Source organism: Camelus dromedarius, chromosome 10, assembly GCF_036321535.1.
Source record: "Camelus dromedarius isolate mCamDro1 chromosome 10, mCamDro1.pat, whole genome shotgun sequence".
Taxonomy (NCBI): domain Eukaryota; kingdom Metazoa; phylum Chordata; class Mammalia; order Artiodactyla; family Camelidae; genus Camelus; species Camelus dromedarius.
Window position 1 is genome coordinate 69110507 of NC_087445.1, and position 13771 is coordinate 69124277.

General features: G+C 58.3%; 1 protein-coding gene across 3 annotated transcripts in view; it reads left to right on the plus strand.

Moving 5' to 3' along the window:
* The window catches only part of NEK6 (NIMA related kinase 6), an 82985-nt gene that overhangs the window by 29822 nt on the left and 39392 nt on the right, over positions 1–13771 (plus strand). For 2 of the 3 annotated variants that reach the window (XM_010984355.3, XM_064490504.1), the window contains exon 2: positions 11582–11700. In XM_010984355.3, coding sequence (XP_010982657.1) covers positions 11611–11700 — 90 coding nt within the window. In that variant the 5' untranslated portion in view covers positions 11582–11610. Of the gene's footprint in view, positions 1–2320; positions 2444–11581; positions 11701–13771 lie in introns of those variants that run through there. The other variant, XM_010984356.3, reaches the window with a different exon arrangement.

Genomic DNA, 13771 nt, shown 5'->3' on the forward strand with positions numbered 1-13771 from the left:
AGGAAACTGAGGCCTGGAGACAGGCCATGACTTTCCCAAGGCCATGTGGCCCTTTGAGAGACCTTGGCCCTATGAGTCCCAGGCCACCAAGCCACTCGTGCTGCGGCTCAGGGCAGAATTCACCCTCAATGAGTTAAAAATGGCCTGACTTGGAATCAGAGCAGACCCTGGGGGGAACTTGACTCAGGAAGCTCTGGGGCCACAGTGGTGTGGCCAGGGAAGCTGAGGTTATGTGCTGGCCTGTAACTCCACGTGGGGTGGCAGGGCCGAGTAGAGGAGACGCTGAGCCATGCTCAGCCAGCCGTGTCGAGGTTGTGCTGGAGGCTCGTGGTGAGTTGGGAGGCCCTGAGAGTCCGGGGACTGATGGGACTGTGAGCCCGTCTGTGCCCCTCAGCACTGCTCCGCCCTCTCTTCTGTGTCCCAAGTGGATAGGCGTGGAGGGACCGGCAGTGAACACGTGTGCAAAGGGCACAGAGGCTGATCAGAGCCAAGGCTGATTTCTCACTGCCCCGCCAGGAGAAAGAGGAAGGCTCCATGAATCTGTGCTTTCCCTGGGTGCTGCCATGTCCTTGGTGGGGGCCCCCGAGGGAATTCCTCTCCAGCAGACCGGAGGCCAGAAGCGGAAGAAAAACAGTAGTTGGGCAAAAAGTGCCCAACTCGGGGGGCCCAACTGGGCCGTCTGGAGCCTCTGCTGTGGGTCGAGGCTGATGCCGCCCACCTCGCCGGGTTGTGCACCAGGGCCTGGGCGGGGAGTCCACCCGCAGGCCTGTGGACGGCTGGCCTGGGCCCAGCCACAGCCACCCAGGGGGCCGGCACCTGGCATATGCCCGACAGTTGGGCCCGGCTGGCGGGGAAGGTGCGCTGGCAGGTGGCCGAGCCCCGGTGCCAGGATCTGGCTCGGTGTGTCCTCCGGGGCCTCAGCTGCCATATGCCCGTGTCAGTCCCAGCGGTCGAGCTGCAGATGGGGCGCGGGGGGTGGTTTGCCTGGGGTGGAGCTGGCTCCTGTTCTGGAGGAGGACGCAGGTGCCGACCACGGGAGCTCGTTTCGGAGCTGGAGGGCTGGGGCTGCCCTGAGGCTTCCCTGATTTCCCCCACATACCCGCAGGTCCGCCAGCCTCCACGCCTTTGATCCCACGTGTCCTCAGCCAGAATTCCCTTCCCCTCCGGTGCTAATTCCGCCCATCCTTCTAGGCCACCCCAGACTGCACCTCTTGTAAGACGCTGTCCATGACCTTGCCTGGCCGTCTGTCCTTTTCTTGGGGGCACTTTTCATGCTCTTTCCTGACTTGTGGATATCTCTGTCCCTGTGTTGCTGGGTTCTCGCCTGTGACCCCGGGAGAGCCAGGGGGTTTCCATTGGGTTGTCTTGCGATCACTGGTCATCAGCACGGGCCCTGAATAGAGGCAGTAGCTGGAAGGGCATGTGGAAGGAAGGGAAGGCGGGAACACTGTGAGTCCTCAGTTCCTGGATCCACAGCCTTGTTTTGGAGAGCCTGGGGCAGAGTAAGGATGTAGTAGTAATAGTAACAGTAACTCCGTTGATTGGGGGTCTATGATGCGTAAGGCCCAGAGCTAAGCACTTTTGATTCACGTAAATGTCATGGAACCCTCCATAGCCCCCCCCCGGGGGGGGCTGCATACTATTCATGTCCCTGTTTTACCCGTGGGAACACTGAGGACATACAGCTGGGATGCACCAGAGCCAGGACTTGAACCCAGAGCTACAGTCTACCAAGGGTCTCATCTCTGCAACAAATATTTTGGGCTCAGCTTACAAAAGAGAGACTAGAAAGGGTTAAGCTTTTAAAGGGCCAGCAAGAAAGTTTCTGAGTCTGCTGTCAGCCTCTGGATTCTAGGTTGGGGGTGAGGGGTTGATGGAGCCTGGAGGGCGGATTCCTTTGCCTGACAGTGTGGGTGTGGAATGGGTTTAGGAGGTAGGTCCTGGCCAGGCACCTATTGCTTTGTTCATGGCCCAGGGCAAGCCTCTTGCCCTCCTGCCTCCGTTTCCTGGAGGGCAACGTGGGGGCCAGGACTGGGCAAGCCCAGAGTGGACTCTGCATTCCAAGCCCCCTGGCTCGGGGCACACTCACGCTCTCTCCAAGACTGTCCTGTGGCCACTGCCATCAGGTTCCTGTCCCTGGTGAGCAGCGGGCTCCCTGGCGGGCTCCCTGGCAGCAGCGACAAGTTCCTTTCACCACAGAGGTGGCAGCCGGAGCTATTTTTGGAGCAGTGTGGTGGGGGAGTTTCCTTTTGGCAGTGGCGGGGGACCAGAGTCTTGGGCAGGGGAAGTCCCGTACAGAGGCAGGGCCGGCCCTCTTCCTTCACCAGCCCTGGCACAGAGAGGCCACCCAGATCCCCGGAGGTCCCGGCACCACGCGTGCATCTACCCTCAACCCCGAGCTGAGCAGACCTTCCCCCGAGCTTCTCAGGAGCCACTTTGCAAGGTACCGGCCTTTGCCCTGCCACCTGCTGTGGGGAACCCCTCACCCTTTCTTGCCACTTGGGGCTACTGCCTTTGCTCTCGAGAGTGTGCCCAGCAAATGACAAGGAGGCAGGCCCAAGAGACCTCCAGGGCCTGGGCTTACAAAGCACCTGACCTTGGCTGCACCTCTGTCACCACTGCCCACCTGACCACCTGCCTGATGCGGGCTGCCAGTGGGCCAGTGCCATCAGCCTGGCACGACCTTTGCCACTGCCCAGGTTGAGGGGGGGTTCTGGTTTCACACTGGGTGATCCTGGGCTTTGCCAGAATTCCTGAGGTTACAAGGGAAGCAGGAAAAGTAATTCTTATCTCCCCGGGGTGGTTATGGCTGCCTGGGCTCCTTCCCGATGTCTGAGCAGTGAGTTCTCCACAGAAGTTTCTCCTGCCGGGATAGCCATCCTTTCAAGCCTTAAAAAGAGGACAGAAGAGAAAATCAGGGAAGGCCAGGGGTTCAAGAACTTCCCCCATGTAGAAGCCGCTGGGTGGGGCTGGGATGTCCTCCCGGGGCCTGGGGCAGGCTTTTTGCAACACTGAGGGCCCCCATCCCCCTGGGGCTGCCCAGCTGGGTTTCCTCCTTCACCTATTGGTTGGCAGGACAGTAGCTGTGATCTGAGACAGGATATGGGAATAGAGGAGTTTGTGCTCTGAAATTGTCCCTTCCCTTACACTCCAGGCTCTCCCCAGCAGCCCCAGGGATGAGCTAGCCTGGGGCCCCAGGCTTCTCCCTCTTGGCCCCTATTACATATTTGCCTCTTGGTCCCTATTACATATTACCTATTGGGTCAGCAGCCCTTTGCATCTGCAGCTTGCTGGGGCCACAGGGTGAGTAATTTGGTCTCTGCCCTCGAGGAAATCTCCATTTGTGGGAGAGGAAAACGTGAGCAGGCAGTGACAGCACAGAGACCAGGGCAATGGAGCTTGGGAGTCACTGACTGGGGGAGTCCAGGAGGGCTGCCTGGAGGAGGTGCTTCGGGTTGGGGCATGAGGGATATCCAGGCTTGCCAGGAGGCAGTTCATTCCAGGCAGGAAAAGCAGAGCCTGCCAAGACCTTTAGGAGAGAACAAGTTCATTTGCCTGGAGGGCAGGGGTCCTTGGGATTGTGGCCCTGCCTAAGGGGTCTGGGGCTCCTAGCAGAGTGAGACCACAGCTTCCCTGACTCCCTAGTGGTCTCCAAGGATTGCCTCAGGCAAATGAGATTAAAACCCAGACTTTGGAGAGTCACATCTGAATTGGAACGCAGCTGCCTGCCGTTTGCCAGCTGCACGGGCTCAGCAGGCCGATTCACTTCTCTGCGCCTTGGTTCCTTGTCTGTAAGAGGGCAGCGCAGGCGTCATGCCGCATGTGACTGCCTGGCACAGAGCAAGTGCTCAGACCTTCTTCCCAGAGCCGGTGGACGGGGCCGCCTTCCCCAGGTCCTGGGCCCAAAGGCCTTCCCGGACAGAAACCAAATGCCTCACCGCTCCTTTAACTGAGAGATGTTTACAGCTCCTACATTTGTTTTTCTTCCAGAATTGGGTTTTATTACCCAAGAAGGAGAAAGTGAAAGGTGATCTGGAGCCTCCTCAGCTTTAAAAAGGCTCCAGGAAGCCCTGAATGGCCTGGTGATCACTGCCTGATCAGAGACCTGGAGGATCTGAGTGTGGAGACAGATATTTCTTGTTCCCCGGCATCAGGGGGGTGGGAGGAGCCCCCCTCCACCAACTGGTCAGAAGTTTACTCAACCAGCTCCCCACTGGGCGCCAGTTTTATGCCAGGCCCCGGGCGAGGCACTGGTGGTTTAGAGATGATTGCTCAGATCAGTCCCCGCCTTGAAAGGCCAGCAGAGGAGGAGGAGCGGGTGACAAAGGAAGCAGTTTGTACGCAGACAGCCGGACTTTAGGGGAGAAGCCCGTATGGATGCTGTTAGATGGGGGAGAGGTGCTGGTGCTTGGTACCAGCTGACTGCCCATGGGTGCCCACCCTATGGGGTCCAGCTGTTTTCTCTTCATTGATGAGGAAAATGAGGCTCTGGGACGGGACGGGGCTTTCCCAGGACCCTGGGAGAAGTGCCGAGCCTGGTTAGGACCCGACCCATGAGAGGGACTTTGCCCCATGAGAGGTTGTAAGTTCCAGGCAGAGGCTGGTAGGTGGGAAGGCCTGGAGGGGCCAGGGTGCTGTGTGGTGGGGCCCTCACGTGCAGGGGCTTGGCCTGGGATGAGGTGGGGTTGCAGGAGGGCAGGCCAGCGCCAGGTGCACAGAGTTTAGGATGCTTTCCTCTGGCGTTTGGGCCTTTTCCTGAGGAGCTTTGGGTGGGGAGTGACAGATTGGGATTTGTGTCTTGCTGGGGGGACCTTCCCATGGTGGGCTGGAGTTCAGGTCATCAGGTGGGAGACGACTACAGGGACCCCACTGAGCAGGGGCCAGGCCAGCAGAGGGCAGGGATTCTGGATAAGTGGAGACTTGCTGGACTGGATGAAGCCCAGACGTGCGCTGTGAAGAGGGTAAGGCGTCTCTGCCATGAGCCCAGGTTCCTGCCGGGTCCCTGGGCAGACAGGAGACCCCGTCGCTGAGATGAGGACCCAGCAAAGAGCAGGCAGAAGCTGGGTTTGGGCAGGTGAGTCTTCAGTGCCTTTGACTTTTGGTGGTTGGGGTCTGAAGAGAGGCTCCAGGCTAGAGAGAGATAGTGGTGAGTTGAGGAGAGGCAAGCCAGAAGAGAATGGGGTTGAGGGTGCCAGGGAGGTGAGCTGAGTGGGAAGAAGGGCCCCCTGGCTAGGTGGGCACCACATTGCCCCTTAGCCGCTGGACTCCAGATTCTGCAGGCCCCGCTGCCCGGAGGAGGGGACTAGGGACCTCTCTACACAGGCTGCACTACCCTCCCAGGGGCTGCACATGTCTTAGAGAAGCCAAGCTCCTGCTGGTCATGGAGCCGCGGAATCTGAGTAGCATGTGTGGCTTTGGGGGTGGGGGTGAGGGGACACAGGACCAGTCAGGAAGCCAGACACCATCTGCGGCACGTCCCCCGCAGCTCCCAGGCTCCCATGACTCTGGCCTGAGATCTGGCTGCTTCCTGTCAAGTGATGAATGGGCAACGTCTGCTTATCCTGAGACCAGAAGAGAAGGGGGGCTGGGGTGGGGGAAGGGCTCAGCAACCAGAGCCACACCTCTGGGCCAGAATTCACTGATTCACTCACTCTCTCACTCACTCTCCAAGGAGGTCTGGGAGTAGGGGAGTCAGACTTGGTTTCAAGTGTCAGTTCTGCCTACTGCCTGCTGGGTGACCTTGGGCCGGTCACTTAATCCTTCTGAACTTTCGGTTCCCCCTCTGCACCACGTGGATGACAGCAGCCCCCACCTCGGGTGGCTGTAAAGAGGAGCGAGGCGTGCACGCTCCGCTAGTGTTGGGCTCTTATGAGGTCCTCCCTGCCAGCCAGTCCGCATGGCCAGGCTGTTCCATGCTGCCCCAGGCCCTGTGCTGGGACATGTCAGTGGCCTCTCTTTCTCTAGTTAGTCACAGCCTCCCTGGTCTGAGGATCAGGCTCAAATGGCGGTTCTCTCTGCTGCGTGGACTTACTTTGGCAAGTCACGTTTTCCCTTGGAGCCTTGGTTTCCTCATCTGCACAATGGGGGCAATGGCACATCTTGGGATTCTTGGGAAATGTCAGACAACTCAGCTTGAGGAGGTGCTTGACATGGATGTTGGCAGAGGCTGAAGCCGGTCCGGCCTTGACCTCCCCAGTGGCCAGCCTGTGAGCTGCCTGGTCTCCTACTGGACCCCAGCTTTCCGTCTGTGCAGGGGCGTGTTGGGCCGTGCCGGCCTGTGACACCTCTCCTCTCCCGGCTGGCTGAAGACCCCAGGCCATGGGCATCTATCCTAAGCTTCTGTCGCCAGGAGCCTGGTGGACAAGCAGAAATAGCCCCTGGTGCCTGCCCTGGTGTTGGGTCACTCATTCCGTGTGTGGGGGAGGGTGTGAAGTCACCGGGATGGTTTCCTACTTTGGGAAAACCCCCTGTGAAGCTGTTCACTCAGCCGGAAGGACTGACAAGGGGCCTTCCCCAGAGAAACTGGCACAGGTACGGCGTCCAGGTGAGGCCGAGCTTCCAAGGTCTCCCATCAGCCTGGGAGTCACAGCAGCCGGCTCCACCCCCAAACCAGGGGCAGTGACGCCCCTGCCCCAGTGGACGGACTGAGAATGTGGCTGGGCTCAAAGCCTGACCACATGCACACACACGTGCAGAAAAGGTGAGGAGGAGACAGATACTTACACCCACACAGATCTTGCACTCAGTCCCCCAGATCTGCCCCAAGCCGGGTCTTGGGCCTGAGCCTTCCTGGTGTCTTCGATCATCTCTCACTGGGAGGGTAGGGCTTCAGTGAGCCGCCAGCCTCCACGAAGTGTGGTATTTGGCAAGAGGCAAAGGAGGGACATGCTTTCCTTTGGATAAAGTTTTAGAAATTGGGAGGCAAATGCCAGTTAACAGTCTTGGTCAGAAACCTCACAGTCCAGCCCAGTTGGGAGCCGATCCCTTCCAGGAAGTGCCCAGATTAAACCCAAGGCCTCATGTCTCTCTAGGGACATGCCCCACATTGGTAAGAGCCTTGTCGAAGGCCAGAGCAGGAGGAGCATGTCAGGGGTCTTTGCATAGGCGGCCGCGGTTCCCTTAAGCGATGAAGAGGGTGTTTGTTCCAGAGCCACCCCAAAGAGGCCATGCAGTGGAGTAGACAGAGCGTGATTGCAGTTCAGCAGCCCCAGCTCTGTCTTTTACCAGCTGTGTGACCTTGGGCAAGTCCCAGCCCCTCTCTGAGCCCCAGGTCCTATGTTTGTCACATGGAGGCAGCCCCTCCTCCACTGCCCAGTGCTGATTAGTGGTGATGACGCTGATAGCAGCTAAAGACTCAGGGGGTCCTCCACATGTGCCGGGCTCTGTTCTCAGGGGTTTGCATCTGTTAACACACTTAATCTTCTCAGTGATCCTGAAAGGTACATCTTACTATTAGCCCCATTTTCCAGATGAGGAGACTGAGACACTGCATGGTTGAAGGAAGCAGAGCCAGGGTTTGAACCCAGGCAGTTGGGTTCCCAAACAGCCCTAGGCCTTACTCCCTGGGCTTGTCCTGTCTGGTCCCCAGCCGCCTGGCAGACAGGCACATGCGTGGGACCTGGGCTGGGAAGCCACACTGTGTGTCCCCGGCGCCTTGTAAATGCAGGGCCCTTGCTCGCTGCAGAAGAAAGGCCCCCTTTGAGGTGGCGCTCAGCATGGCCTGCGGCTCCGGGTCTCACATTCCATGGATTTTTGGCCCCTGACTTGGGCTTGGCAACCGGGGTCCCATTGTTCTGCAACTTGGCAGGAGCAATGGGGACAGGCAGCTCCCCGTGTTACCCGGATGTGCCCTGTGTGCAAAGGGTCTTTTCCCTACTCTCCGTGTCTCGTCCTTCCAAATCCCTTTTCTTTGGTCTTTTTGCATCTGGATCCCTTAAAAAGGGGCTTCTGGTAGGAATTTCCAGGGTCGAGGGGTTGGCTTTCTGTAGAGGTTCAGACAAACACAATGTAAATTCTTTGAAGGCCAATCCCCCTGGAGTGTCCCAAGAGGCAGTGGCTGTCTTGGCCCCCAGAGGGGCTCTGTAGGTGGTGAGGGCTGGGTTCAGATCTCCCCTCTGTAGCTTACTCTCAACGTGACCTTGAGTCTCCGCTCTCTGAGTCTGATTCCTCAGCTTTAAAATTGGTCTGACAGCCCAGGATGAGTGGGAGAGAGCTGGCCACTCAACGCCTCAGAGAACCCTCACTGCCTTCCTCCCTCTGTTAGGTTCAGGGCAGAACCGCTCTTAGGAACAGTAATTTACCAAAGGCCGAGGGAGTTGGCAGACAAGGTGTGTGGACAGTGGTGCTGTATCTTCTCGTGCCATCCCCAAGGGAGAGGGCTCTGGGGCTTCCGTCTGTGAGCTCCTGTGGACGGGGGGTGGCCCCTGGTGGCCCACAGACCCTGGGATCACCCCTACCCACTCCGTGCCACCCTGTCCTTGAGTGGAGAGAGCTGGCTCAGTGGGGAGCCGCTGGAAAGGAAGATAATGTGTTGCTGGGAAGAGCCTGAGAGGAGTGCAATGCAGGGGTTTTGGGCAAAGATGCCGTCCCAGGTTCAAGGCCTGGCACCACTACCTGTGAGCCGTGTGATCTGGGCAAAGCTCTTAACCTCCCTCTGCTTTGGTTTCCTTGTCTGTAAAGTGGAACAGCAACAGAACCGGTCTCGTGCAGTTGTTAAAATGAGATGGGCTATTAGAGGTCAAGTGTATCAGCAGGGCCCAGCATACAAAGGGCACACAGTTGTTGGCTTATCATTAATATTACTGTTACTTCTGGTGAGGCCAGGGCCCCCCTTGCTTTGCCCCAGTGGCCCTGTGTGAGGAATGGGGTGAGCTCCTGAGAGCCTGCAGGCCGCTGCCACTGGGCACAGATGTGGGATGCCACGTGGGGACATGGGGAACAACATTTGCAAATGCCTACTAGGTCTCTGCCAGTGTGACTTGCCCAAGGTCCCAGATGGAGAGTGACGGGGTCAGGATACAAACCCAGGCCCACTGGCCCCAAGAGGCTGGGTGAGGCCGGACGAGGTTTCCTGTCCAAGTGGCCTGGGAGCAGGTGGGCGGGGGAGCCCGTCACGCGTGGGCCTGGCCCACGGGCCACACCTGGTGCCTTCTGAGATGAAGCCCGAACCTTCTCGCTGGAGAGAGTTCTCCAGCCTCCCCCTGGAGGTCTCCCTAAGGGCAAAGGACGGAGAACACGTCACCCTGGGGGGTCTGGGGGGCGCAGCCCCAAGCCGCTGCAGAGCCTGCAGGAGTCTCCGGTTTTATCTCACAATTCATGCGCATTTTACATTTTATTCCTCTGTATCTGGTTTACTGTCGCACACGTTTTCCCCTCGAGTAACATCCCTGCCTCGGGAAGCTGCTCGTGTTTATCTGTTTATCCTGGGGCTTTTCGTACCCAGGTCCTCTCTGTTATCACCCGAGGGGTGTGCACTCTGGTGCAGAAGCCCAGGCACGGATAGTGGGGAGGTGCTGAGGGGCTGTGGTCCCGTCTGCATTTCCGGAAGTAGCCCTGGTGGCCCACACGGAGGAGGAGGGCTTGGTGAAAAGGGCAGCAGGTGCTGGGGGGACCCAGAGGTCCGGGCGGAGGGGAGGCCTGTGCTGGGGCAGAGGCAGGGGGATGGAGGTGGGGCGAGACCTCAGAGGTACGGGCACACCTGTAATGCCATGTGGCCTCGCTCTCCGCCATCTACTTTGTGTGCTGGAGAGCAGTGTTATCCCAAGATGCTGAGGAAAGGGGTGTGAGGGAGGAACTGGGCCTGCCCTGGGAACATGGAGGAAGGAGGGGCACTGGACACCGGTGTGCCTCCGAGGGCAGAGCTGGGGAGGCCGAGGGTCAAGCTCAGCAGGTGATTCAGGCCTTGGTGGCCACCCTTTGACAGGTCAGAGGGTGTCCTAGACAAACCTGACCCCGGGAGGGCTGGCCTGACAACCACCGGAAAAAAATTCGGTGGGGAGGGAGGAAGAGTGGCGACCAAGTCCCCAAGACACCGACAGTGACCGTCCCGCAGGTGTGGGCTCCCTTCCTGCCACCAGAGCACCCTGATCGTGTGGAGCACGTGTCCACTTAGGAGGTGCACGCAGTGGGGGCTGCAGACCCGCTGGGCCAAGGGAAGCCTGTCAGCTCAGGCTTGGGCTGGTGGGGACAGCTCGGGGCACAGATGACCAGGTTAAAGGTGGAGAGGGGCAGAGCCCGTCTAGGGAGAAAGATGATGCCCTGGGTTGGGTTCTCCAGGAGCAGACCTTGAGACGAAGCCATGTGGGGGAAACCACGAGGGAGCGGGGGAGGCAGACGAGCAGGAGTGTGATCTCAGACCAAATCACTGACCCCACTCAGGTCTCTGCGGTGAGTTACACCTCAGAGTGTCCTGGCCGGAGGGAGGGGAGCTGGCTTTCACAGTCGGTGCCCCTGAGTCATGGATCTCCAGGGACTTTAATGCTCCAGAGGGTACAGATGAAGCTGCTCCAGAAGCCTGGGATAGTCCTTCAGGGTTCTGTTTGGGGTGGGTCACCCCCGGAACAGCCGGGGCGGTGGGAGGAGCAGCAGCCTGGCTCAGGGGCCACACCTCCCAGTTGTCTTACAGGCATTGGCTGCTTTCATCCTCAGCAGGCCTGGCCCTGGACCCTGAGGTTGAGGTGCCATGCTTGTGGGTGAATGGAGGGCTTTCTGCCTGAGGAGGAGCACTTTTCCTCTTGCATCCAAGAGGATCCCGGGCCATACGGCTTCTTCTGTGTGCCTGAGCCTGGGTCCTGCCCCAAAGGCACTTGTCTGCTAGGGAGGCCGGCCGAGGCTGCCTGTGACACCAGCAGTAGAAGGGATATTGGGAGTGATACTGAGATGGCCGTTAGCTCAGGCCTGGGCACGTGGCGGATGCTTAATCAGGAACAGCTACAGAGGTTACTATGGCAACTGGGGGGCTGGCATCCTTGACTCTCCTGGGGGCCCCAAGCCCTGGAGGTGGAAGGGGCTGCTCCTTGGGGAGCAAGACTGTGAGTGGAACCTATGGCCTTGGCCATCCCAGTGTCTGGTGTGCCAGGCCCAGGAAGGATGGGGACATGGGGTCCTTCCTGCAGCTGCTACTTGCAGTCTGACTCAGGGTCGGTCTCTCTTGGCTACCTAGGATGGCAACGCGGGTTTATGTGGGGGTGGGGATGGGGGTCAGGCATACAGGACAGTAACGTGGGAAGAACAAGCTTTGGAGCCTGACGCATATGGAGCTGAACCGGTGCCTCCTTTGCTGGCAGTGAGGGGGCCACCTTTGGACTTCTCCCTTACAGAGCCTCAGTTTCTCCCTCTATCCAATGCAGATAGACCTAGAAACCTAGGTGGGATAGCATAATGGAGGGAAGGTGTGTCACATGGGGTGTCAAGTCCTAGCCCCGCCAGTTGGGTTACAGTGGGCAAGTTACCTAACTGCTTGGCACCTCAGCCTGCACATCGGTAAAATGGGGCAAGTGAGGGGACTTCCTCAGTCTGAGGGCCGTCTAGAGGAGAAAGTCAGCAGGCTTGTGTATAAGAAAGCCCTCCTTTTCTGTTGCAGCCTGTGCCCTCGCGAGGCTGGCATGCAGGATGGCAGGACAGCCCAGCCACATGCCCCACGGAGGGAGCCCGAACAGCCTCTGCCACACCCCGGGGCCCGCACACCCTCCTGACACCCAGGTAAGCCCTCTTCCTTTGTCTGCTATGTGTTGGAGTCTCCGAGGAACACAGATCCCCAAGTCTGCTTTGTCCCGGCCACTGGAGGAAGCCTCTCGGCAGCCCCGAGACAGCCTCTTCTTGAATGCCCCCAGTGATGGGAGCAGAGCCCGCTCCTGGACCATTCAGCCCTTTGTTTCAGTCAGCAGCACCCAGAGACACATTCTGTGTGCCAGATTCTCGGTGGGGATGCCACCCCTGGTCCTGCTCCTGGGTTTTCCATGTGAATGGAACAGCTGTATCTCAGAGGGATCAGCACTGGTTTGAAGGAGTTGTGGAGGCCCCAAGGAGAGAGGGGGGGTGCAGGGGAATGGGCAGGGTGTACGTGGGTCAGGATGCGCTTCCTTACTCTGGGGCAGTCTCCTCCTTTCTGGGCCTGACTATACTCTGGTTCTCTTTAGCCTTTTTGTCTAGAACCAGCAGAGCTTTGGGACACTGGTTTCCTTACACCTGCCGCACTCTCTCTGCAGAGCCTTGGAGAGCAAGGCAACCTTTCACAGCTTTTCTGAAGGTGGCTTCAGAAATTCAGAGCTCCATGCACACCCCACACCTTTGCACATACTGTTCCCAGGGCGTGGGGTCCCCTCCTTGACTCCCCCTCCAGGCCCTCAGTCCAAATGCCACTGCTTCTAGGGAGCCTTCTTGTTCCACCCCACTCCCAGCTCTGCTGCCTCCATACCAGGTTCCAGGGTCTGCCTCTCTTCCTAGACAGGATCCTCCAGGGTGGGCCTACACCTATTGCACCATCCTGGGCCAAGTGAGTGCCTGCCGAGTTCATGAACTACAGATGTGTGCAGTGCGCCCACCCAGGATACGGCTGTGTTGTGAACAGACCCAGATCTGCTCTTAGGGAGCACACAATCTCAAGGGACAACGATAAGAAAGAAAGCAGAAGAAGCTGGGGACCAGTGGAACTCCAGCAAGGCATGTGATCTGAACCAGGGGACCAGAGAGGCTTCCTGGAGGAAGTGGCATTCAGAGGCTTGGCTGGGCAGATCGGCCAGGGCCAGATGCTGTAGGGTCCTACGGGCAGCCTGGAATGATGAAAAGCAATTGTCCAGGGTTGGCTTTTGTCCCAGGCTTGTGAGACCTAGCTCAAGAGGAGACTCAGAGACAGCCACCTTCCTAGGCCATGGAAGGATTGTCACAGCTTCTGGCTGCCTAGTCCTGTTGGAGAATTTTTAGTGGACTGATATTTGACGTGCTTGGGCAGGGTTGCCGCGTACAGTTGTACAGGTTATACACTGCCCAAAGGTGCCTGGCCAAGGAGGCAGATGAGTCTGCTTCTTCTCCTGCACCTGAGCTCTCATCAAGCCATGCTGCCTAGTGTGGGGCTGCATCAGCCCAAGGGAAAGGACACCTCCATAGATTCACACCGAGGCGACATATGAACTAAGACAAACTATGTATGTGTGTGTGTATAACACAGAAGGTCCAGAGGCATCTATGCTGTTTGTCCTCTCAGTTCCAGTTACTGGCTGGGGTGCATTTCCTAGCTGGAGTTTGGGGAAACAGGTCCCAGAAAGCTAGAAAGCTCAGGGACACTGTTGGTCCAGGGTCCACTAGGACATCTCCTCGATGGCTGGGGGCACTGGGGCCTCCTCGGGTAATGTAGCAATTTGTCATGTTAAGTCATTCACTAACAATTGAGTCCCCCTTGATTAATCTCCCAGAATTAGCCAGTTGCATTTTGAGCAATTAGGGTTAATTACAGCCTCATTTGGCAGAGCAGAGAGCCCCGTAATTATCTCACGAAGCAGGCGAGGAGGTGGTGGGCTGCAGCGGTGGTGGAGGCAGCAACATCCGGGTGTCTCCTCGCACATGTTGGAGTGGGTAATGACATAGTTAAGTGTAATTAGATACGATTACTCGGCGTTAGCTGGCGGCTGGTGGGAAGATGCCCCCAGCCAGCCAGCATCTGGCCGAGTTTGCAGAACCAGGGCACAGCCTGTTGACGCTGGGGCTGCTGCAAGTCGGGCTGGAACGAAAACAGTCAGGCATTTTCTCTCTCTCTCCTCGTCTCGTGGAGACGGGC